This window comes from Neolamprologus multifasciatus, chromosome 15 (genome assembly GCF_963576455.1).
Source record: "Neolamprologus multifasciatus chromosome 15, fNeoMul1.2, whole genome shotgun sequence".
NCBI classification, from domain to species: Eukaryota; Metazoa; Chordata; class Actinopteri; order Cichliformes; family Cichlidae; genus Neolamprologus; species Neolamprologus multifasciatus.
In genome coordinates, this window is record NC_140453.1 from 38,922,430 (window position 1) to 38,947,179 (window position 24,750).

The 24,750-nt window shown below is 39.9% G+C and overlaps 2 protein-coding genes across 2 annotated transcripts in view; both read left to right on the forward strand.

The window, feature by feature from the left end:
• lama4 (laminin, alpha 4) overlaps positions 1–9,508 on the forward strand; it is a 33,008-nt gene extending 23,500 nt beyond the window's left edge. The window contains exons 23-40 of the mRNA XM_085132930.1: positions 225–387; positions 478–611; positions 879–1,050; positions 1,252–1,383; positions 1,479–1,621; positions 2,017–2,146; positions 2,305–2,442; positions 2,570–2,703; positions 3,601–3,765; positions 5,235–5,382; positions 5,489–5,682; positions 5,784–5,973; positions 6,067–6,222; positions 7,388–7,547; positions 7,989–8,116; positions 8,226–8,319; positions 8,787–8,906; positions 8,986–9,508. Coding sequence (XP_084989056.1) covers positions 225–387; positions 478–611; positions 879–1,050; positions 1,252–1,383; positions 1,479–1,621; positions 2,017–2,146; positions 2,305–2,442; positions 2,570–2,703; positions 3,601–3,765; positions 5,235–5,382; positions 5,489–5,682; positions 5,784–5,973; positions 6,067–6,222; positions 7,388–7,547; positions 7,989–8,116; positions 8,226–8,319; positions 8,787–8,906; positions 8,986–9,131 — 2,647 coding nt within the window. The 3' untranslated portion in view covers positions 9,132–9,508. The remainder of the gene's footprint in view (positions 1–224; positions 388–477; positions 612–878; positions 1,051–1,251; positions 1,384–1,478; positions 1,622–2,016; positions 2,147–2,304; positions 2,443–2,569; positions 2,704–3,600; positions 3,766–5,234; positions 5,383–5,488; positions 5,683–5,783; positions 5,974–6,066; positions 6,223–7,387; positions 7,548–7,988; positions 8,117–8,225; positions 8,320–8,786; positions 8,907–8,985) is intronic.
• Positions 9,509–10,507: 999 nt separating this feature from the next.
• Positions 10,508–24,657, forward strand: tube1 (tubulin, epsilon 1). Its single transcript, XM_085132933.1, has 12 exons — positions 10,508–10,700; positions 10,873–10,946; positions 13,826–13,878; positions 13,990–14,047; positions 14,762–14,877; positions 16,339–16,460; positions 17,783–17,970; positions 18,088–18,260; positions 18,774–18,914; positions 21,168–21,308; positions 22,017–22,191; positions 24,219–24,657. The coding sequence occupies exons 1-12, from the start codon at positions 10,676–10,678 to the stop codon at positions 24,375–24,377; spliced, it is 1,425 nt and encodes a 474-aa protein (XP_084989059.1). The 5' UTR covers positions 10,508–10,675; the 3' UTR covers positions 24,378–24,657.
• Positions 24,658–24,750: the final 93 nt, after the last annotated feature.

Here is a 24,750-nt window from a genome sequence, read left to right on the forward strand (position 1 = left end):
GTTACTAATGCACCGATCTTGACAAGGAACTGAAAATTTGTTCTTGGTCCCAGTGGTTTCCTTTCTCCTCAAAACACAAGGGAAATCCTGCTAACACACATCACAGTTAGTGTGGCTAACTTTTGTTGTGCATTAGCAAATTTTGAGAAAGCTAAGCAGGTAGCATTCATGAAGTTCAAGCTAGGAGGAGGTCACAGTGGTAACTTGCAGATCTTTGCTTGCAGACTGGGCAGACATGGAAAAGTCTTCCTAACAATCCCAAGTCAGAGCTCCACTGATGAACAGAAGTTTATCCAGAAAGGTGAAGCTCCAGGCACTGAATCCTTGTTTGACATTGACCCCCAAGATCTAGTGTTTTTTGTTGGGGGTGTCCCACCAGATGTCAAGGTAATGTAAATGACAACATTTCTTCAATATAAAGAAATCTTTCTTTCTTTTAGAAATCTGACATGTGACTGTTTCTTTGTTACAAACCAGCTTCCACCTCCTTTGATCCTTGCACCTTTCGTGGGCTGTATTGAATTGTCATCGATGAACAACGATGTCATCAGTCTTTACAATTTCAAACAGACTCACAAAATAAATGTAACCACATCTCCACCGTGTCCCAGGTAAACTTTTGCATGGCTAAATGTATGTGTCAAAGGGTCTCAAGGGCAAAAATATGCAAGTTCAACAAGCATTGACACCCATTGTATAATTTAAACACAACTTACCTGAACATTGCTACAGAAATCTGACATTTTTTTTGACATCTCAAACATTAAGTTCATATTTAGCCTGTCTGATTTTCAAGGGATGTATCTTAACTTAATTTGTCACATAGATGGTTTGAAATTGTCTAAGGTACCAAATCATGTTTCCAACTCTGCTCTCAGGTACAAGTTGGCATTTTCACAGAGTCGCATTGCAAGCTACCTATTTGATGGAAAAGGCTACGCACTCATCAGTAATATTGAGAGGAGGGGGACGTTTAGTGCTGTCACAAGATTTGATATTTCAGTAAGAACTATCGCAAGTGATGGTGTACTTTTCCTCATGGCCAATGAGGTAAGTCATCTGGAAAACTAACAAGAGTCTCACATCTCGAAAGCTTTTAGTTCTTCTTACCCATGTGCTACCCGTCTGTAAAGCAGGTCAAATGCCAACATTTCTATTCTCATAAAAAACCCTGTAATAATGATCATCAGTAACTGGTTTATGACAATTGTATAAGGCCAATATAAATATGTTTCATTTCTGTTTTTTCAGGATAAATTCTTTCTTTTGGAATTAAAGAACGGCCTCCTGCGTCTAATGTATGACTTTGGCTTCAGCAATGGGCCAAAGCTTTTAGAGAACAACTTAGCAAAGCTGCAAATAAATGATGCAAAATACCACGAGGTAGCTTTTTGTGTCTTTATTAAAACTCTTAAATAATCCCAAGTTAAAAATGCGAATGTCTTACAATAACTGTCTGTGATGGGACATTTCCTCAGGTGTCAGTGATCTACCATCAGTCAAAAAAGGTTATACTGTTGGTGGATAAGAGTCATGTTAAGTCCATGGAGAACCCAAAAACCACCCTTCCCTTCGCAGATATTTACATAGGTGGAGCTCCCTCCAGCATCCTGAAATCCAGGTGAGCTAAACATACATGCAAACAAAGAATAATAGTATTTATCATTTAAGTCCCAAGATATAGCCATCCAGCTAACTATAAATTACTCCAAATGGAAATAGCTCTATTCTTTATAATCTATATTCTTATTGTTAACAGCTTTTTGTAGAATATGTAAAGCTAATACATCATTTAAAATTTGACTTATTTCATCACATGGCCAGAAAGTTGCTTTCCATCTCCAACAATAACTGCATAATATGTCATTTTAAATAAGTGGTTAGTTTTTCTCAGTTGCTTCTGGAGACTGCACCTTCCTCTCTAACAGCAGAACTTTTGGAGTAGAGAGTTTTCTTTTTTAACTTCCTGACTTTGTTTCTTGCAGCTTTAAATTTGAAATATATGTGTTCCCACAGGCCAGAGCTGTCCTCTGTGGTTGGCCTGAAGGGCTGTGTGAAAGGATTCCAGTTCCAGAGAAAAGACTTCAACCTGCTGGAAGAACCTGGCACCATTGGTATTAGCAGCGGCTGCCCAGAGGAGTCCTTTGTAAGTTGTGCATCTACCACGTCACATCTTAAGTGATAATGCAATGTGTCCCTCTGAAACCAATACCAAATATAGTAAACATCTGCACAGACAAGATACAGTGTAGTCCAGCAGCTTTAGCCCATATAAGTCACTGAAATGTGTTTTCGTCTTGACAGATGTCGCGCAAAGCTTATTTCTCTGGAAAGAGTTACCTCGGTTCCACAGCAAAGATTTCACCGTTTGACAACTTTGAGGGCGGACTCAACTTCAGAACACTGCAGCCCAGCGGACTCTTGTTCTACCACAATGAAGGGGTAAACACACCTACATGTACATACATGTTTACTGCGTATCAGGACGCGCATTTTCAAATGCAAAACGAATGCTTTTGCAATGTTAAAGCAGCGTTGTCTTGCTTAAAAAAAAAATATTTTGCTTCAGTCTGACGAGTTCAGTATCTCCCTGGAGAATGGCGCAGTGGTCCTAAACAACAGAGGCGTAAAGGTCAAATCACACAAGAAACAATACAATGATGGAAGGTCACACTTCTTACTGGCTTCAGTGAACAATCAGAAGTAAGTATTTAACTTCACTGTTGGCAGCTGCTTCTGGTGCACATCTGTGTTAGTCTTTGAGGCTCCACATCCTGTTTCCTCTCGATTATATACATTTAAATAAAGTCTCAAAAGAAGAATGGATGAACCTTCATATAGGAACTTAACCACGTTAACGGTGGGTTTTGTTTGTTTGTTTTTCTACTCAGTAATATTACACAATTACATTTAGATCATGGTTTTTGTCATACAAAAATTATTTTATCTCAATATTTTAAATTGCTAGGTTCTGAAAGACGTCAGAATGCTTTGGTAAATAGAAATATCTTAGTCACAGCTTGTTGCAGTTTAATCCAAACCCTATTTTTTTCCAAACACATAGCAAATGTGAATGCAAAAACACAACTAACCAGTAAAAGAATGACACCACAGCCACTACATACACCAGCTAATATGTGCTTTAAAATAAGTATTCTAAACATGATCAATGGACATCATCTGGATTACTGTAAAGTTGCAAATGCATTTGTCATTTAGTAAACATTATTAATGATCACATTATATCAATTTAGTTAGTCAAAAATGTTAAATATGAGGATATTAGAGCTAAAAAGACCGAAAGCACACATATGTAACATTTCAGCAGACCTTATATATCTTCAACAATTACAGCATGTGGTACACTGCATGTGGCATAGACAATATCTTGCAGGAAAATAACAACTTTGGGCAATGCAACAACAAATAAGAACAGCAGCACGAGAATAAAACAACACGTTAGTGCAGTGCATGATCCCTGCATCTCTGATAAGATCTGGTGATCCTTTTATAAACATGGGTCACAAACGCCCCTGCACCCAAAGGGGCGCATCAACAACTAAAGAAAATCTTCTGAGGGGCTTCAACTCCTTACTTCAGGTACTCATTGCTGGTGGATGACGAAGACAAGCAGTTCAAGAAGCGGCCGACATCAGCCGCGGGATCGTCATACGATTCTGAGGTGAAGACTTTCTACTATGGAGGATCTCCAAGCAGCACTTCCAAGAACTTCACGGGCTGCATCAGCTATGCCTACATCAACAGGTAAGTCACCCCCTCTCTCCAGTAGAAGAGGGGGTGTTATGTTATTTCAAGTTAAACTGTGAGGAGATGGAGCTTGCTGCTAAAAAGATGAAAAATTTAGCAAATATAAAATTGCCAAAACAAATGCATGTTACCATATTGAGCAGCATTAAAAAACATGTTTACAGTTTGGTTAAGTAAACCGTATAGTGGGCCCTGTAGGTAATTCTACCATCTATGGTGAAAGCAGTAGTGTTGCAGAGTGTTCATTTAGCTCACTCGGTTGAGTAAGTGACAAATACAGTATATTGTGAGGTTAATGCAGACACCTGGTTTGAATCTGCCCTGAGACCATTCATTGTGTGTCTTCCACTGTCATAGTGAAGTAAATTTTAAAAAGCCATTTCATGCCTAGATAGATAAATCAGTGTTTCCCAACCTTTTGGAGCCACAACACGTATTTCACATTAGAAAAATCACACGACACACCACCAAACAAAAATGTCACAAAAAGCATAATGATAGTTTTTCCCCATGTACCAGGCATAGCAGAATCGGCTCAGTTTATCACCAGTATACCTTTTTTTAATTTTCGAGCGCTGTGTACCACATAAAATCGTTTCGAGGTCAGTACCACAACCAGAATTCATACAAAAGGCACACGGGATTATAAGGGGCACTGTCGATTTTCAGAAAACTCAAAGGATTGATTTTAAGTGTGCCACACGGTAATGACAACGGCCCGCTAGCATGCTCTACCAAAAATAGTGCTTTGTTGTGTGTCTGACGGTCGAAAGCTAAACCAGTTCCACACCACTGAAGTTGCAGCATTTTTACAAACCACTTCTGGTTCATCCGTTTCATTCAATGATCTGCTTTCGCCCTTCTCATTCTCCGTCACCGCCGCCATTCTTTTTCCACCATGTGCGTATGAAAACAAAGGCACTGCACATGCGCGTTTTACCCAAATTCTATCGCAATATTTCACTTTCTTATCGTTGCCCAACATTATACCGGTATTACCGTGAACGGTATGATATGGCCCAGCAAAACATCAATCATATGACCCCATATGTGCAAGCACTTTAGCGACAGTGGAAAGGAAAAAATCTCCAGCAGAACCAGGCTCAGGGACGGGCGGCCATCTGCTGCAGCCAGTTGAGGTGAGAGAAGGAAGACAGGATAAAGACATGAGTGACAACTGATGTTTTGTTTGTTACGTGGCACTAATTGGAGAATTGTGTATTGGAGAATTGATAGCATTAGCTGGCAACTTAGTAATTCCTCCTGTCATCCATATAAATTATATTCACTTCTGGCTATTCCAAATAATAACAAAAAACCCCAAAAACAACTCACAATATTTTGGGAGCCAAAACACTTGCAGAAACCAAAGGTGACATTATGGTTATTGTTTTCATCTTTTATATACAGTCTATTCAATGAATAATGTGTTGAGAGTGTTTGACACTTCTGCCATGTCACTGTAGACTAGACCGGGACATTGAGCCTGAGGACTTTAAGAGATACCCAGAGAAGGTCCAGATTTCCCTGGAGGGCTGTCCTGTACAGCGACCCCCGGCTGCACTGCTGTTAAGGCACAGGGCTAACACTTCTGGAAGCAAACAGTCACAAAAGGTGAAGTGAAAATAGCACATACAGCAGACCTTAGTTAAATATGAATGTGTTCTACAAACATTTTTGGGCTGACTGATAACCTGATATTTAATAAATGTTCTCATAGGTCACCAGAGATAAATCTAGCCTCCCCCCAGTGCTGACTGAGCTAGGAAGTGATGACCAGAAATCAGCAGAGCCAAACATCAAGTCCTGCTTTCTTTCCTCAAGTCCCAAATCGATTCACCACGCCTTCCGGTTCAGCAGCATTGCCAACAGCAGGCAGCACTACACAGACTTCCCAGACTCCCTTTCTCAGAGGTAGATCAAGACAAGAACCTTAACCTCAGTGTCATGTCTGCTTAAAGCTGCACATATTCTTGTGTCTCCATGTGTGATTAAATTCATCTTTGTTCTTCCAGGTCCCACTTCTCCTTGTCAATGAAGACCCACTCATCTTTTGGCCTCATCTTTTATGTATCTGATGCCCAAGAGAACAATTTCATGGCACTCTTTCTGGCCCATGGGAAACTTGTGTACACTTTTAGTGTAGGAGATCAAAAAGTTAAAATCAAAAGTGAAGACAAATACAATGATGGTGCCTGGCACAGTGTAAGTTCATGAATTCGTTCCATCACTGAATTTTATATTTATTCCAGCATGAGTGTTTGTTTATGTAAGAGACAACCTTTTCTCATCCCAAAGGTTATTTTTAGCCATTACGGGAATGTGGGGCGGTTAATAGTTGATGGGCTCACAATGCTGGAAGACAGCGTTCAGGGAAACAACGTCTCCTGGCACATCAGCAGCCCCCTCTATGTCGGAGGAGTTCCTGCCGGGAGAGCCCAGAAGAATATTCAGGTACAAGTCAAAATCTGCCATGTGGAAAACATTAAACAACAGAAAAAAAATGGGACAACTGGAATCTTATAAAGGACTTTATTTATAGCCCTATGTTTGTCCGGAAAATGTGTGGACATCCAGCCCTGTCTGTTCCCACAGACAAGAGGAAACCACTATTGTGACCCTAAGAAAGAAGGTTTCCTCTCAGTTTTGAGTATTGGAGCTGATATAGTGGAGCCCTTCTCCTTCCTATTAATCCCACTGTTCAAAAATTGGCTGCTTTTCAGATGTGGGCGGAGCACAAGGCACTCAGAGATCGTTCCTGATGAATAAGAATGACTTTAGCAAACAGTTTAAAATAATAATTGCTGCATTCTTCTGATGTACTAGCTCCAGTTCACTGTAAGCTGATAAAATGTGTGAGGTGATAATTCTCTGTGGGGTGTGACCCTAAAAGCAATGTCTTGTACATTGCATAAAGTCACCAAATGACTCAGTCTTACTATGAAAATATTGCTTAATGCGGCCTTAAAGACAGCTTATATGACAACTACTATGGTCAAATGTGGGGATTACTGTTGAATGCTGAAATTACATAAGATAAGCTTATAAGGGAAGAGTCATAAAGTTATCAAACAGACCACTAAGGTTGCACAGCTACATTCACTTAAACTTTGCTTAGCATTAGCCGTCATTAGCCATACAGAGCCACTATTCATACCAGACCAAATAGGGCTATAGCTGCAGGGTCCTCAAATATACTGTAGTGATCAGGAGTTTGTTGTGTTGCTTGTAAGTAGAGCTCTACTCTACCATTATAGGTTGTCTACTGAAAGGTCAGTGGCTCGGTCCCCAGCTCCTCCACCCTACATGTTGAAGTATTCCTGAGCAAGACAGAAGAAACTGAACCCAATGCATTCATTGGAGTGTGAAAGTGTGCATGAATGTTAGACAGAGCACCTAGAGTAAAAGTAGTGTGTTGATGTGTATGTGACTGAGGCTTGTAGTAGAAAGCACTTTCGGTACTTAGTACATTAGAGTAAAAATCAGTATATGAGAACTACTGTGGATAAGTGGATGTGTTATTTAGTAGTTCTTTAAAATATTCTGTGATGCCTTTTTAGGTTTGTTTCTGTGTGGATTATCTTAATTAATCATTCTTTTTGTTATCTTTCATCTTCAGAGAAACTCTGCATACAGCTTTACTGGCTGTATAAAGAACCTTCAGCTTGATAGAAAGCAGCTCTCCTCTGTGGCAGACACATTTGGGGTCACTCCATGCTTTGATGGAGTCTCTGAGGGAGGAACATACTTCTCAGAAGAAGGAGGATACATTGTCCTGGGTGTGTTTCTAGCAATTTAATATCTGTGTTATTTTTCTGTAACCTAGAAATATGTTGTATGCAGAGTTTTGTGCAATCTTTCTCACAGTGAGTAACACCACATATATTTTTCCACTATCTGCAACTGTTTGCAAACTGAGCATCTGTTAACTTACACAGTTCATTAGCCTCACAAGGCCCACAGTCTCTCTCGTGTTCACGAGGAGAGTGTGGCTGGCTGAGGGAACTCGATAGCCTAAGTGCAGCTGTGGTAAAAATGTGTGAGTGTTAAAGAAGCACAAAAGAGGAAAAGGCAAAGCTGAAAGCCCTAAGAAACTCAATGACTCAAATGATTTCACACTCACACCCACCTCAGAATAACTGATGAACGTAGCTAAAGGGTTATGGGGCCATAATAAATAAGAATAAGTCAGACCTCACGTCATCTTCCTCCTAATTCAGACGATTCTTTCAACCTGGGACCGAGGTTTGAGCTGGTGATGGAGGTGCGCCCTCGTGTGGCATCAGGGGTGCTACTACATGTGCACTCAGCAGATGACTATTTCACTGTGTACATTCATCAAGGAGCGGTACGTTTTTACACAAAATACACACATTCGTGTTGGTTCAAATGAAGTTTTTTTTCATTCAAAAGAACTGTCGTCTTCTAGACAGATTATAGCATTAGTGTTTTTGCAGGTGGTGGTTCTTGTAAATGATGGGACTCGTGAGTTCTTCACAAAGGTGTCACCAAAACAGGGAGTGTGTTCAGGCAGTTGGCACAAAATTACCGGTAAGAATTCCTTTGTGATCACACTGTAGGTTTATTATTCAGAACTGATGTGTTCTGTGGCAGCACTGTTAATGTCACACTAACATCACTCTCTGAAAAATAATCTGACATTGTATATTGTATGTGCAATGTTACGTCTTCCACGTCTGAAAAAGGAATAAACACACAAATGCCTTAATCCAGCATTCTATTTAAAGACCACCAGGGGGCGAGGCCTGTGTTTTCAAAAAGACTGACTGAAAATAGCTTTCTGTGTCAAGGAATGAGTTAATGGGCTCAGTCACTCTTTTTGTGTCCATCCATCCATTCGCTTCCGCTTATCCTTTTCAGGGTTGTGGGGGGCGGGAGGCAAAACCGCCTTTTTGTGTCATAATGAAAAAAAAAATCAATTTTATTTTTTTATTTTTTTTACAGAAGCTAGTCAAGTTTAATGTTTAATGAAAGTGTTCTGTAATGTTTGATTTCAGTGATACGGGATGCCAATGTTGTCCAGCTGGATGTGGATTCTGAGATCAACCATGTGGTGGGACCTCTGAGCCCCAGCTCCACAGATAGCAGAAAGCCTGTATTTATTGGTGGCACTCCAGGTGAGCTGGTGACAATTGATCCTCCTGATTTTGTCCTGTCGGTATAAAGCTGTTAATAATGCCTTCTACCTCCTCTCAGATGGTTTCCTTCCAGAAAGTGCTGCTACCAGGAAGGCCTATGTGGGCTGCATGAGAAACCTGACAATCAACAACAGCCAAGTAAACTTCAGTAAAGCGGTCCTGGTCAGCGGAGCTGTCAGTGTTGGAACCTGTCCAGCAGCATAAGATTTCTGTGATCTCTAGCTCAGCAAAGCAATGACCAAATGCATGGTAGAAACCCCATATCATCAGTCTTTTTCCTTTCTGACACGTTTGTGTGCTTTTTGTGTAGAAGTTGTCGGTTTTTGTTTTTCACTCCCACCAAGAGTATGACCAAAACGTCCATTCAATTAAAGCAAACACCCGTTATAAATAAACAAATCAGATTGATTCCTCCAGTCCACAGTGTGAAGCACACACGCACACTAACATTACTGTGTTACTGTATGTTCCTTTACTCCACTTCATAATCTTGATGGCACATGTTTTTTGTATAAGTTCATTGTCAAACCTTTCCTTTTGTACTGTTTCATTTCTGATAATAAATAACATTTTACCTCCACTGAAGCTTTTTTACGTGTGTGTTCTCCTATAGTGCACTTGTTCATTTCACCAAAATCAGCTGAGACTGACTTAACAACCTCGTATATGCATGCAACAATGCACAGATATACTCAGTAAATTAAAAAAGGTCAGAACACAGGAGTGTTTTCTTTTGGTTTTTCACACAGTCCAGTGACATGTACATCCAAAGTGTCCACCCAATGACTCAGATGAAAATTAAACAACTGTCACAATCTTGTCGAAGGTAGATAACTTGTTTGCAGTCAGTTTAATCAGCCACTAGATGGCGACACACGCACATACACAACAATCCAAGCGGATCAGCAGTCTAATGGCTGTTTAGTTAGCAGTTGGATGGTGTACCTATCAAAGCGGCCAATAAGTATATGTCCTATTTGGGCGTGGAAATTAGAGCATGCTCGTGATGTAAGATGAAAAGTCATAATAAGTGTAACTGTTTTTTGTTTGTTTTTTTCTTTCAAAAATGTTTTTTATTTTGTTTTTACTCAGAAGAACATCATTTTCAGGGGGGAAATATTTCACGACAGTTAAGACAGAAGGTGAAATAACTGGGAAGCCTTATCACAGACAAGCAATAAATACCAAGGCAAAACACTGGAAAACCGGTTGAAAACTCTTCGTTTTCTAATTGTTTTAATTTTGGAAAAACATCCCACCTACCTTAATTTGGCAACCACGCTGAGACACAAAATTCAACCATAATGTAACATCACTGACAAAATATAGTTTACAGTCTTAAATGCTTTTATTCTGCTTTTAAAAACCAGTATCTCATACCATCCTTTATTTTAACTTTATTAATGGAAGTTAAACTACAGAAGAGATTTTAATCATTAAATGTCAATTTTCTGTGTGGTTTCTATAAAAATGCTATATTATATTATTACAAACCTCTTGTTTTTCTTTTTAAAAATGTCTTTATTGTTTCTTTTGTTAGTCATTTTGGGGGGGGGGTGTCAGTGGCTGAAACGTACGTTCCGTTTCCATGGAAATGACGTCATCAATGCTCGACCAAACATAGCTAAGGCGCGAGGAAGAAGAGGTGTTCAAAAGTCTTGTGAAGATCTTATTGATGGATAACATAAACGGAAAAGTCATTATGGATTAGTTCCGCACTTTCACAACGTGTATGGGGTCTTGTTGTCATGACACAGTCCGTTGTGGTCCAAGGTGAGTGAAACTCAGCGCGGTAAATGACAGGTAGGAAGCTAGCTTAGCCCCCAGGTCGGTGTTTATGTCAAGTAGTTCCGTTTTATGTGACGTAGCTGCATACCTTTAACAAATGAAATCTGTATTACCACTAATTGTGTTTTTTAAGTTAAACTGAAATTCCGTTCTGCAGTTGGACAGTGCGGCAACCAGGTTGGCTGCAGGTTTTGGGATCTTGCTTTGCGAGAGCATGCCCATGTCAATAAAGTAAGTGCAATTACACACACAGCACAGCACAACGAAGGTATCCGACGAATAATAATGAAGTCTGACTTGTTACGGCAGGAAAAGCACATGTTTGTCTTTCTAATGTTCTGGTGACCCAGACTATACAACCAAAAATCCGTAGACACAGCATCTCTGGGTGAAACACAGCCGCTTTTAACGTTTTTATAATTACACCTGTGCTTTTGAGCTGGATAAGACAATATGTTACCGAGCTCAGATCATCTCAAGCTGGTTTCTTGAACATGAAAAGGGGGTTACTGTACTCAAATGGCTACCAGAGCCATCATACCTCAATCCAGTAGATCACCTTTGGGATCATGTCAAGGCATTGTAGTAAAAGTACAAAATAGCAAAATGTAATTCAAGTACAAGTAACTTTAGTTAGTGTAGGAAAACCTTTAAAGTTGAGCATATTTAATCAACTCAGAGGAGAAACTCATTCAAAAAGCTGGGAGCAACAAACACACCTTCAACTGTTAGCATTTCTTAGACTACAGCAAAAGTGTCATTAACCTCTGTCACATGCACCTCCAACAACCAAGGCAGGAAAACTGTCTGCTTTCCTCAGTCTGTGATGTTTGTCCATGTGTTAAGGGGGGGCTTGGAGGCTTTCCTTAATTTAATAAGGATTTGAGAGAGGTTGAAAAGGGCCACATTGTGATGGCTATACAACTGGGTGAGGTGTGGGTGCATGTGCATCACCTAGTGGGGGAACACATAACACCAGGATGGTCAAAGGAGCTTGCAAAGAAAAGCGTCTGGACTTCTTTAAGTTGCTTGAAGACGTTTCACCTCTCATCCGAGAAGTTTCTTCAGTTCTAAGGTTAAATAGTCAAACTCCCCACCATTTGACCTTAGAACTGAAGAAGCTTCTCAAATGAGAGGTGAAACGTCTTCAAGCAACTTAAAGAAGTCCAGACGCTTTTCTTTGCAAGCTCCTTTGACTACAATGACCTGGATGACTGAGAACCTTCACAGACATAACACCAGGATGCACTATGAGAAGATGAGCTGGTGGAGGCGGTGGGATGCTTTGTGCAATGTTCTGCTTGGAAACCTTGAGTCCTGCCATACATATGGATGTTACTTTAACATGTAGCACCTACCCAAGCATTGTTGCAGACCATGTACACCCTTTCATGGAAACAGTACTGCATGATGGTTGTGGCCTCTGTCAGCAGGATAATGCACCCTGTCACAAAGCAAAACTTCAGGAATGGTTTGAGGAGCACAACAATGACTTTGAGGCATTTTTTACCCCTCCAAATTCTCCAGATATCAATCTAGTCGATCATCTGTGGGATGTGTGTGAATGCGAGAGTGAATGAATAGTGGAATTGTAAAGCGCTTTGGGTGCCTTGAAAAGCGCTATATAAATCCAATCCATTATTATTATTATTATTATTATTATTATTACATGCTGGACAAATAAGTCCAATCCACTGGAGGCCCCACCTCTTACAGGACTTAAAGGATCTGTTGCTAACATCTTGGTGCCGATACCACAGCACACCTTCAGGGGTCTAGTGGAGTCAATGCCTTGATAAGGTTTGTTTTGGCAGCAATAATGGGACTGAGACAATATTAGGCAGGTGGTCATAATGTTATGTCTGACTATTATCAGCAAATGTACATTTTTATTAGCATTATTCTAATTATTTTACACTGTATAAGTTGGGACTCACCAGCTGTTAGTAGTGAACAGACCCAAATCAACTGTCTCCTCCTGTCTCGCCAGCATTTTCTGTTATACTTGTCATTGCAGAGTGAAAGATTTTGTGTTTGCTTATCTTTAGTTGGTAACTTAGTCCACAGTAAGTGTTGATTATGTGCTTGAATGTATCTATGTTGAGGAATTATAATGTATAGTGGGGTATTTTGCTTTAATAATTAGTGTGTGTGTTATTTTTTTCTCATCTTGGTGTAAATTTATAATTTCCAGACTTTCCAACCACATTGTCATGTCATTTTTAAATTGCATTCCAAAGTGACTGTGACAGAAAAACAGCAGATAAGTGTCAAACACTCTTGTATAATACACATTGTAATTTTCTTCTCTGACTTGTGTGGTTGGGTTAAATCAATTCCAGCTCTGTTTGTCTGCTTTGTGCAGTCTGTTTGAGATGATGTGAGAGCTGTCAGTTGACGCCTCAGCAGACATGCCCTAAGTGATTCAGAGAATTTTTCTCTTTTTTTTAATGATTAGGAAACCTCATTTGTCAGCGCTGTATTTCAGCTGGGTAGTTAATAACTCATTTCTTTAGTGTGACAGAGACTCAGAAGACATTTACCTTGGCTTTATCCAAGTTGTAATCATTTTGGTTTCCAGTTTAAATGTTAGCTGCCTTCTGTAGTTCATAAGCTTTAGGGATGTTGGTCTTAAGCACTAGAAACAATTTAATTTAATTTCCAAAAATGAAATCCTGATTTCACATGAATTTTATCATGGTAAAACTGAAAGTGTTCCAGTGATATGTGCAGTAATTCTCACGGTTTAGGTAAAATGCGTCAACTATGTAGAAACTACTGATTCACCATTTCACCAGATACCCAGGCCTAATCTACTATAATCTTATGTTTAAGTGAATGAAAAATGTAGATGCAGCTGGTATAAACAAAAACAAAACAAAATCCGGAAGAGTGCAAATACTTGTTCACAGCACTGTAGATTTAAGTGACCAAGAAAAACTTTCAGTAAATTTTTTAACATCTTATCTATGATAATCAGGGAAGTCATTATGTTTTCTCACTAAACTTTTGTTCTAAGGGATGTCTGTTTCCTGTGTGTCCTGTAAGAAACAGACATGACTCTCACAGCTCCTAAACTCTTTTTTTTTTTTTTTCCCCTTCATCCTCAGAGGGGATTGTACGATGAAGCCCTCAGTAGCTTTTTCCGAAATGTGGATTCCAGGTATGTTAAACCTGCTTTCCTCCAGTAGCTCATTCACGTATAAGTGTTCCAAATGTATTGCTTTTTTCCCCTTTTTTTTAAATTTTTAAATCACTGACTGTCCTTTTCCAGCAAAAGTGACGGGGCTGCATTTGCTGTCGGTGGGAGAATCCAACACCTGAAGGCCAGGGTAAGTTCTAGAAGGACTCTCGAGTCCCTAATTTTCAATTTCAGTGTCAAAACTGGATAAAAATTAAGGAAATAAGAAGCTAGAACTTCAGAAATTTCAGAGTTGGTACTAATAAAAATAGAATTACATTATTTTATACCACAGTTAAACAAAAAAAAAGTTTGTTATGTTAGCCTATGCGTGCAAACATTTTAACCTATGGAACATTCACAATAGCAGTGCAGGCATAGTCAAGTGTCTTTTACATGCAAAGCATAAGGCTTTGAATGTTGCTAGTATGGACTGATACTGAAGGTAAATTCTTTGTGAACATCTCCTGGTCAACTGTATCAAATGCAAATTAATTCCATATCTGATTCTCTCAGTCATTGAGTTTGACTGTAGCTTTTGCTGTGCCAGAGGTGCCACGTCTTTCTGTTTCCATTAAATAAGCCTTCTAGTAGAAATAAGCAAAGGGCTGCCACATCTCAAATTTCACCCTTTGGGGTTAACTTTGGCCCAAAGAAAAATGATAAACGGCTTTAACATGGATAATAATAAGCTTAAGACTGAGTGATATGCGCATTCTTTTCGCATTTTATTTTGGAGTCGAGCTTACTGAAAGGTTCAGCACTCATTGGGTGAATTATGAAATGACTGGGGTAAAAGGAATGTGCTCAGTAGCTGCATTGAAATGTATGACCGGGCCTCATTTTCACATATTTGAATCCACAGGCGGTCCTGGTGGACATGGAAGAGGGTGTGGTCAACCAGATCCTGCAGGGCCCGTTAAGAGAAGTGTTTGATAGCGCGCAACTATTCACAGACGTGTCAGGTTCAGGCAACAACTGGTAAGAGACAGACAAGCCCCAGGATGCCACCGAGCTCACGTGGACTTTATCAACTGTTGCACACCATAATTTAAATCCTGCTGGAGTTGTGTTACAATTGCTCACGTGCTGTTACACTATATGCAGTTCTAGTGGTATTCAGGGAGAAGTCTTTGAAGAGATTGCAAAGAAAGTATTTTTTGGTAATTATCTGAAAGAATTAAACATGTTTTCTTAATAATCCACTATATGTTGAATTTTGTATAATCTGAAAGAGGAACACGGGTGGCTTAACTGTTGTTTTTTCAGTTTTCACATTCTCAATTGTGCAGAGTATAATTTAGGGAAAAGATCAGCCTGATGTGAGTAGTTTCTCTGTATGGTTTACCTGGTCTACCTACCTGAAATTGTAGGTAGACCAGATCTCCATCCATTATTGTGAAATACAACTATGTACTATCTTTTTATCTAGTGTGTGCTCCAATGTGGGACTTTACAGGACCTCTTACATTTTTTTTCATATGTTAATGAGCCAATAGCCAATATATTTTTCAAAAAGTATATATCTCTTGTAAAGTATTTAATATATGACTGTAAGATTTCACAGATTCACAGATTGGAAATGGTCAAGCAGAAGGCCCACAGTGATATCAGATACTATGGAATGTTATGGGATGTTAACAGGAAGTCTTCTTGACACAGAGTTATATTAGCAAACGCTTTTAATTTCTTCAAATAATCTTTATCTTCTGTAAATTTTTCTCAGCTGCCGTGGCTTATTTTCTGTCTGCACAAAAAAAGTGCAACTTGTTTACAGTGTAGCATTGCCTGTGAATGAATCACCAATGGATTATGTAGTCAATCCATGACGCCTGTGGTAAATCCTGTACTTGGCATGCCACAACAATTTGAGACTGTCAGTCTGATTCCCACAGTTTCTTGCTTAGAGGCGAGAAAGCCTTTACACTGCACGGCAATCTTTTTATTAGCCCACATAATTATACCCTATGTTTAAAAATCCTTATATTGAGTTTAATATTGTTTTTACCATGAATGACTTTTGCACTAAACTCTTTCATATGTCCTACAACACGTATAACGTAGGGAGAGTTGAACTTTGACTCTTTTATCTTGCATAGTTTGTCGTAATGAAAAAAACACAAGAGCAACATGGGATGCTCCAGGACATCCTGACAGCCCCTTCAGTTGCTTTTGTCTGTTACCTTTCCTTTCCATGAACACACTAGCTACTGACAACTTCCTAACACATCATGCATTCTGTGGGAGCAACGGGCAGTCTGTCATGTTGATCACTCAATATAATTGCTTAATCTGACATGGTGATCATCATAAAAGACGAAAGTAATATGAAATCTGCCCTGAGCATTAAAAAGGATACTTATCATTAATGTTCAATTTTTGGCATTATCTTATGATTAGGGGGGGAAAAAAACAAGGTATCGTTTTGTGCTTGTCATTCAGGGCAGTTGGAAACATGACGTACGGCTCGGCCTACAGGGAGAAGATAGTGGATAAGCTCAGGAAGGCAGCAGAGCAATGTGACTGTCTGCAGTGCTTCTTTCTCATTCACTCTATGGGAGGAGGTAAGGCTCTGATTCAAGGACACCCTTGCATTATGCTTCACAGTCCAGTACTCCAAGCTTTACTTCAATTAATTCATGTTAGATTTGTAGTGACAAAACAAATGAATAAAGCCAATAAGAATACATCTGTGCATGATTTCATTTCACTTACTTAATTTTTGTATCTTTGTTGCCACACACGTAACTTCTTCTTTACTTTTAGATCTGTGTGAAGGCTGTAAGAGTAGTTAGCTGAAATAAAATAGAAACTAGAATTTAAAGACAAAACTTATTGAAATAATATATTCAAATATTCATCCATTCATTTTCTTTGTCTTATCTGTGACTGGGTTATGGGGGCAGCAGACAAACCCAGACCTCCCCCTCTGCAGCCACCTACTCCAGCTTATTCAGACCAGCCAACAGATATAATCTCTCTAGTGTCTCCTGGGTCTACCCCAGGGGCCTCGTCCACATTTCTAAGCTGGAGGCCATTCCCTGATGAAGCAACAGGACCATTCTGCAAAATGCAGAGATCAAATTCTGAGGCCGTTTGCTCAAAACCTAGACCCTCCTGGGGAGGCTGAGGAGTGTAATCCCCCTATAGTTGGAGCACACCTTCTGCTCCCCCTTCTTGAATATGGGAAACACCACTGCAGACTGCCAGTCCAGTGGCATTACCTCAATCTCCATGCAGAGGTGTGTTAAGCAGGCAGCCCTGCAACATGATGATGATGACATTCCTGAGCCTTCAGGAATTTTATCAACATCATCTAGTCCAAGGACTCTGCCACCGATAGTTGTTTAACTACCTCAGTGACCTTGTCCCCAGACTTGCCTCCTCTATAGAAGGCATGTCAGTGGGGTTAAGTGGGTCTTTAAAGTATTCCTTCCACTGTCTGACTATATACTCAGTTGAAGTCCGCAGCACTACACCCGCAGAGTAGAGCACTGCTTTCCTGACAATTTTCCAGAAACACTTCGAGGCAGACCGAAAGTCTTTGTCCAAGGCTTCACTGGACTCCTCCCGCAACCTAAGCTTTTGCTTCACCCACCGCCCAAGCTATATTCTGCTTGGCCTGCCAGTACCAATCAGCTGCCTCTGAGGTCTCACAGGCTAACCAAACCCGATAGGTCTCCTCCAGCTTGATCGGTCCCTTCATCTTCAGTGTCCACGATCTGACTCAGGGATTACCAGGGATTGCAGCTCTACTGTTATACATCAAAGTGTTCCCTTAATTTTTCAAGCAGTGTAGAAACAAGATTTAAATTGTCATGTCAGTAAATTAAGGATTTTACTGTAGACAGCTGATAATTAATTAGTTACTGACTATGGATTTAAGGTACTGGCTCTGGCCTGGGAACCAGAGTGCTCAGCTTGCTGGAGGAGGAGTTCCCTGAGGTGTGTCGCATTGTCACCTCCATCTATCCATCTGGGGAAGATGACGTAATCACCTCACCATACAACAGTGTCCTTGCCATGAACAAGCTCACAGAGCACGCTGATTGTGTCCTGCTAGTGGAAAACCAGGTTTGTGGATTCAAAAATGCCTCCCCTCTCTCCCTGCAAATGTCTGTGCAACACACATAAATCAAAACTGTCAAACTGAATGTGATTTCTTCTTTTCCCTCATTTCTCCCCTTCCAGTCATTGGTTGACATTGTGAACAAGATTAAAGTTATGTCTCATGGTACAAAGCCCGGTTTAGATATCAAGAGAAACAGCGCAGTCACCTCTGGACAGGGAGGCCTCAGTGGGGCAGAAAAACCCTTTGATGCTATGAATAACATTGTGGCTAACCTGTTGCTCAATATTACCAGGTATAGTATTACTGTTTGCTCATATGCAGTAGAAGCCCGTGTGCTAAGGAAAAACATTAACACCCTTTTGACCATTTTTTCTAGTCCATAAGATTGCCATAATAAATGCATTAGTATCCATTCTCTTCATAATAACAGTCAGTAAAGCCAGTTTGGGCTTTCATCTGCGGTCTCCTGTCTGTTTTAACTTTGGCCCTTTGAGTCAGCCAAAGTTAGAGCATAAGACACTAACCAGACATGTCAAAGCATTTCAGGTGTTTATCGCGTGATGCTATCTTATCATTAAAAGCTTCTGTGACAGAGTCCTGCAAGGGCTTGAGAGTCAACCTGGAGATTTGGTACTGTCACACAAGTCAACTTAGGAAGTTATTTATGAATAAAAGTATTTTGATCTTTTGCACAGTGTTATGTATCAAGAAGATATTCTAGATTTGCTCTTTTAGTTATGCCTATTTAGTGGAACTTAACGTTATTGTCAAATTGAGCATGTCATTATAACTTTTTTATTTGCAGCTCAGCCCGTTTTGAGGGCTCCCTCAACATGGATCTGAATGAGATTGCTATGAACCTGGTGCCCTTTCCTCGTTTACACTACCTGGTGCCCAGTCTCACACCCCTCTACACATTAGCAGATATTAATGTGCCCACAAGGAGGTAAGTCTTGTGCCCATCGGTGCAGTTATTTTTACCTGACAGTTGTTGTGTGTCCTGCAGAGCTCCTCCTCACATGAACCCCTCGATTGATGACTTGACCATTTAGAAGTGGTTTCGGTTTGGTTTACACCGAAACTTAAACTGTCATTTGTAACATGATGATGAAACAGAACCAGTCAAGCAGGACTGACTCACGATTTCCTACAGATGGGGTGGCTGATATGGTTAGTGGCATAATTTAGATTCAAATATTCTCCTGATATGAATCATGTGAAAGAGTATAGGCTGAAGCTTGCAGCTTACATAACTCCTGTCCCTGACACCATTCTAGACATAAGGAACACAACCACATCCTTAACATCTTGTTTAAACACAAAATCACTATGAAAACAGAAATAAATGATTGACCGTTTGCCCCAAATTCAGCTACAGATGAACACTAAACATGACATTTTTTAATAGTTTCAGTGTGCTGCACATTTCAGTTTTGTCAGGACAATAGTTCCTGTAAGAAATACACAATGACATCATTGGTTTTGTGTTTATCCTTCATTCATATCCACACCTTGTGCATATTCGGTGGTAATTGTCTATTATATTCTTTGTACTTAATTGAAATTATGTTATGATCTACTAAATTTTTGAATTCAGGGTATTTAATTGAGTAAATAATGGATTTTTTTTACTCAGAGTTTGCAATATTATGCAAAGTCAAAAAATAGAATATATTTCAACATTTTGGTTTTCATAATTTCTATGCAATTTCCATTTCAGTGGTTTTATCCAAATAAGCCATACTTGTTCAGTCTTTTTTTTGTAATTGTACTGTCATGACCTTTAACATTTACCAGGTAACAGAGGCCTGTAGAATCTCAGTTGTAGCTCTTGGTTCTTTTGGATTTCCTCTGAGCATTGCATGGGGTGACCTTGGGAAGAATTGTGGGGGATTGTGGTGCTCTTTGCACACTCCTAAATGCTTCAGAGTGGCAAACTGCCCAAATGTCTGCTTTTACAGTGGTAGTGAAACTTGCTCATGATCAATTAATTATCAGCTTTCTTTTTAAAATGATTCTATGAATGACCTGGTTAGTCTATTATTTTCAACCCAAAGTACAAACACCCCACAGGTTAGTGTCCAAGTGGCAGAGTGACAGATTAGCTTGTCTGGTCACAAAAAAAATTGGAAAAGTAAAGAACTGAATGCCTCAAGTTTGAGCAGAAAGGTTATCAGTTAGGTAAAAGTAATAGATCAGATGTAGAATTAAACTGCCAAATAATAATAAACATATATTGTCTAATATTTACATTTGTTTGATGGATATTTAATTGTGACAAACGTACAAGAAATACGAAATCAGGAAGGGGGCAAACACCTTTTGACACTTCTGTTAATATAAGCAGTGATGCAGAAGTGGGGAAAACAGCTGGAAAATAGAGGTGTAGCTAAGAGTTGTGAATGGTTTAAATAATAATACAGTACTTAATGATTAATAGTTGAGAAATTCTGCTGATCATTACTGAAAAATAGTATTCAAGTAAGATCCAGTTAAAATAGGTTTAACACTTTACATTCGACCTTGAGTTTGTATTAAATATAAAACTAGTTTTTTTTAATGAACTCACCTGATCTGAATAACCAAGGTGCTAAAAACTCAGAGCAGCACTTTTCTTCCTAGTTAAACAGAAGCGTAAGCGTTTAAAACACCACAAAGCCCCAGCTTTCTTTTTATTATGTGAAAAAGCGGCAAGTTCAATTTTAGCCTTCCAGACGTAGGATTTAAAAAATAAAAAAAATAAAAACAATCTGCCTACCTCCTCCCAGCAACAGCTGCCACAAAAGTGGCCTTGTGTGAGCCACAGAGACCTTCTCTCCTCCTATGAAGATGCTTATTGGTCAAAAAGAGTGGTGGTTTTACTGGATAACTCCCAGCAGTAAATATATGTGACTGCATGAATGCAGGGCATGGTGTTGCTTAAAAATATCTCGCCTGCTCTTTGGGACTTCCCTACATAAATAAAGGTGCAAACATTCTTCTATGTCAAACACTGCCGTCTTGGTTCCCAGTCTTTTTGAACTTCTGATAAAAATCTTGAGGCATGTTCAGTTAAAATCGGGTTCATTGAGGCTGGAAGAAAAAGCTATAAAAGGAAAGGAATATTTAACATGATTTGAGGCACATTAATTTCTTGTAAAGTTGATCAACTGATACAAGCATTTCTTTTCTTCTCCTGTCTTCCAACCGTGCGCTCTAGACTGGATCAGATGTTCAGCGATGCCTTCAGTAAAGACCACCAGCTAATACAAGCTGACCCGAAGCACAGCCTGTACCTGGCTTGTGCCCTCATGGTCAGGGGTAACGTGCAGGTTTCTGATGTCCGCAGGAACATCGAGAGGTCAGAGGAAAATCCTTTATTTCTGTATATAATTCTACACCAAAACATGTAATGATTTCATGCAACCATCCCAACGTACCCAGTGATCCACACGCTCACCTTCTCCCATAGTATACCCATTGAGCACTAGCAGTGAGTCATGATTACTGCATTCAGCCACAAGCTCTTACTATATTCTCCTCTAACCACTGCCCTCACAGAACTCATTTTCAGTTGGCACACACATTTTGTACTGTGACTGTTGTGTTAAAATTGTTGGCAAAAGAGGTAGGAGGAGGAAGGAAGTACTAATAAATAAATATATATATATATATATATATATATATATATATATATATATATATACACACACACACACACACACACACACATATACACATATACTTAATGTACAAACAGGACTAAGTATCTTAACTATAAGGATACTTATAGATGTTGGTAGTCCTCTAATCTGCAGACAAGTTTGTTTTTTTTTTGTTTTTTTTTACTGTGTCATTCCCAATTGTTTCATTGCTGTTAAAACTAGTGAGGTAAATATGCTTGGTTTCTGGATTTAAAGTCATAGCTCCTAGCTAAGGAACTGTTCACATATTGATTTCAGGATAAAGTACAGTAAACTGAGACTAAACAAAGTCTTTTGGTTGTCATGTGAAGCTCACATGTTAAACATTACATATACAGTTATTTTCCCCTCTCTCCTGGCTTTAGACTGAGACCATCACTGCCCTTTGTCTCATGGAACCAGGAAGGCTGGAAGACGAGTCTGTGTTCAGTGCCTCCTGTGGGACACTCCCACTCCCTGTTAGCTCTGGCCAACAACACCTGCGTGAAGCCCACGTTCATGGAGCTCAGGGAACGCTTTACCAAGCTCTACAGGAAGAAGGTGCGTCTCAAGCTGTCTTTGTAAGGACATTCTTTAATAGTAATGCATTCCCAGATCTAATAACTTAAATTTACTATTACAAACCTATAGACTACTCTTAGCCTAAAACTAATTCTAGCTTAAACCCTAAACCTTTTAACCCATCTGTAAAATGTAGCTACAAAAGATAACTTGGCATATAGTCTCTCACTGGTTTAAGTTTAGAGGCATACATGGATTTCAAAATGTGTATTTTCTTTTATTTAATTCAATATGTGGTGCAGATATACAGTGGGGCAAAAAAGTATTTAGTCAGCCACCGATTGTGCAAGTTCCCCCACTTAAAATGATGACAGAGGTCAGTAATTTGCACCAGAGGTACACTTCAACTGTGAGAGACAGAATGTGAAAAAAAAACCATGAATTCACATGGTAGGATTTGTAAAGAATTTATTCGTAAATCAGGGTGGAAAATAAGTATTTGGTCACCTCAAACAAGGAAAATCCCTGGCTCTCACAGACCTGTAACGTCTTCTGTAAGAAGCTTTTCTGTCCCCCACTCGTTACCTGTATGAATGGCACCTGTTTGACCTCATCATCTGTATAAAAGACACCTGTCCACAGCCTCAACCAGTCAGACTCCAAACTCCGCCATGGCCAAGACCAAAGAGCTTTCGAAGGACACCAGGAAAAGAATTGTAGACCTGCACCAGACTGGGAAGAGTGAATCTACAATAGGCAAGCAGCTTGGTGTGAAAAAATCAACTGTGGGAGCAATCATCAGAAAATGGAAGACATACAAGACCACTGATAATCTCCCTCGATCTGGGGCTCCACGCAAGATCTCATCCCGTGGGGTCAAAATGATCATGAGAACGGTGAGCAAAGATCCCAGAACCACACGGGGGGACCTGGTGAATGACCTGCAGAGAGCTGGGACCAAAGTAACAAAGGTCACCATCAGTAACACACTACAACGGCAGGGAATCAAATCCCGCAGTGCCAGACGTGTTCCGCTGCTGAAGCCAGTGCATGTCCAGGCCCGTCTGAAGTTTGCCAGAGAGCACATGGATGATACAGCAGAGGATTGGGAGAATGTCATGTGGTCAGATGAAACCAAAGTAGAACTTTTTGGTATAAACTCAACTCGTCGTGTTTGGAGGAAGAAGAATACTGAGTTGCATCCCAAGAACACCATACCTACTGTGAAGCATGGGGTGGAAACATCATGCTATGGGGCTGTTTTTCTGCCAAGGGGACAGGACGACTGATCCGTGTTAAGGACAGAATGAATGGGGCCAAGTATCGTGAGATTTTGAGCCAAAACCTCCTTCCATCAGTGAGAACTTTGAAGATGAAACGAGGCTGGGTCTTCCAACATGACAATGATCCAAAACACACCGCCCGGGCAACAAAGGAGTGGCTCCGTAAGAAGCATTTGAAAGTCCTGGAGTGGCCTAGCCAGTCTCCAGACCTCAACCCCATAGAAAATCTGTGGCGGGAGTTGAAAGTCCGTGTTGCTCGGCGACAGCCCCAAAACATCACTGCTCTTGAGAAGATCTGCATGGAGGAATGGGCCAAAATACCAGCTACTGTGTGTGCAAACCTGGTAAAGACCTATAGTAAACGTTTGACCTCTGTTATTGCCAACAAAGGTTATGTTACAAAGTATTGAGTTGTATTTTTGTTATTGACCAAATACTTATTTTCCACCCTGATTTACGAATAAATTCTTTACAAATCCTACCATGTGAATTCATGGATTTTTTTTTTCACATTCTGTCTCTCACAGTTGAAGTGTACCTCTGGTGCAAATTACTGACCTCTGTCATCATTTTAAGTGGGGGAACTTGCACAGTCGGTGGCTGACTAAATACTTTTTTGCCCCACTGTAGCCACAGAAAACAAAGCAGTTTGTCTTCAGGTGAAATGATATCTCAGGTTTATTCTTCAAGCTTATTGGCAAATGCATATCAGCCTCTAAATCTGCCAAACACATCATCAGCCTGAGTCAGACTCAGTTTAATGTTTTGTTTTTTTCATTTTAGGCTCACTTACACCACTACCTGCATGTAGAAGGGATGGAGCAGAGCTTCTTCTCAGAGGCCATTGCCTCTCTCAACTCACTGATTGAAGAATATCATCATCTGGATGCCACCAAGGCCAGACTCACGCCTGATGCACCCAGACTCTCCATCGCCAGATGAAGGTCTGCTGTGCTGTGAATCTGGGAATCAAACTCACAGAACTGAAGCTTTTACATATCAACGTTATCTAATTTATGGCATTGTCAAAGTGTTCCAAACAGCACTTAAAGAGAACATCAGTTTAATCTACTCTAAAGCTTCTATTTGCTTTTCCAAGCTCCCTGATTGTTCTGTTATGAGGTAATGTTAAAGCTAGTACACTGGCCATATTCCTTGTTGTTAGTGCACATACCTGTCCTGAAGAGTGCTCCATAAAACCTTGTTTTGTTTTGTTTTTTAATGATCTATCGTTCTTCTTTCTCAGAATTAGTTTTGTTTTTGTCCTTTTGGAGGTGCAAAACTGTTACTAAGGGAGAATTAAAGTGTATGTGTG

What these genes read in the sequence shown, in the direction of transcription:
- tube1 (XM_085132933.1), top strand. Translation starts at nt 10,676, where the DNA reads ATGACACAGTCCGTTGTGGTCCAAG. An exon ending in TCAGGTTCAGGCAACAACTG is followed by an intron (nt 14,878 to 16,338) that starts GTAAGAGACAGA and finishes CTTGTCATTCAG; the next exon opens with GGCAGTTGGAAACATGACGT. An exon ending in CATTCACTCTATGGGAGGAG is followed by an intron (nt 16,461 to 17,782) that starts GTAAGGCTCTGA and finishes TATGGATTTAAG; the next exon opens with GTACTGGCTCTGGCCTGGGA.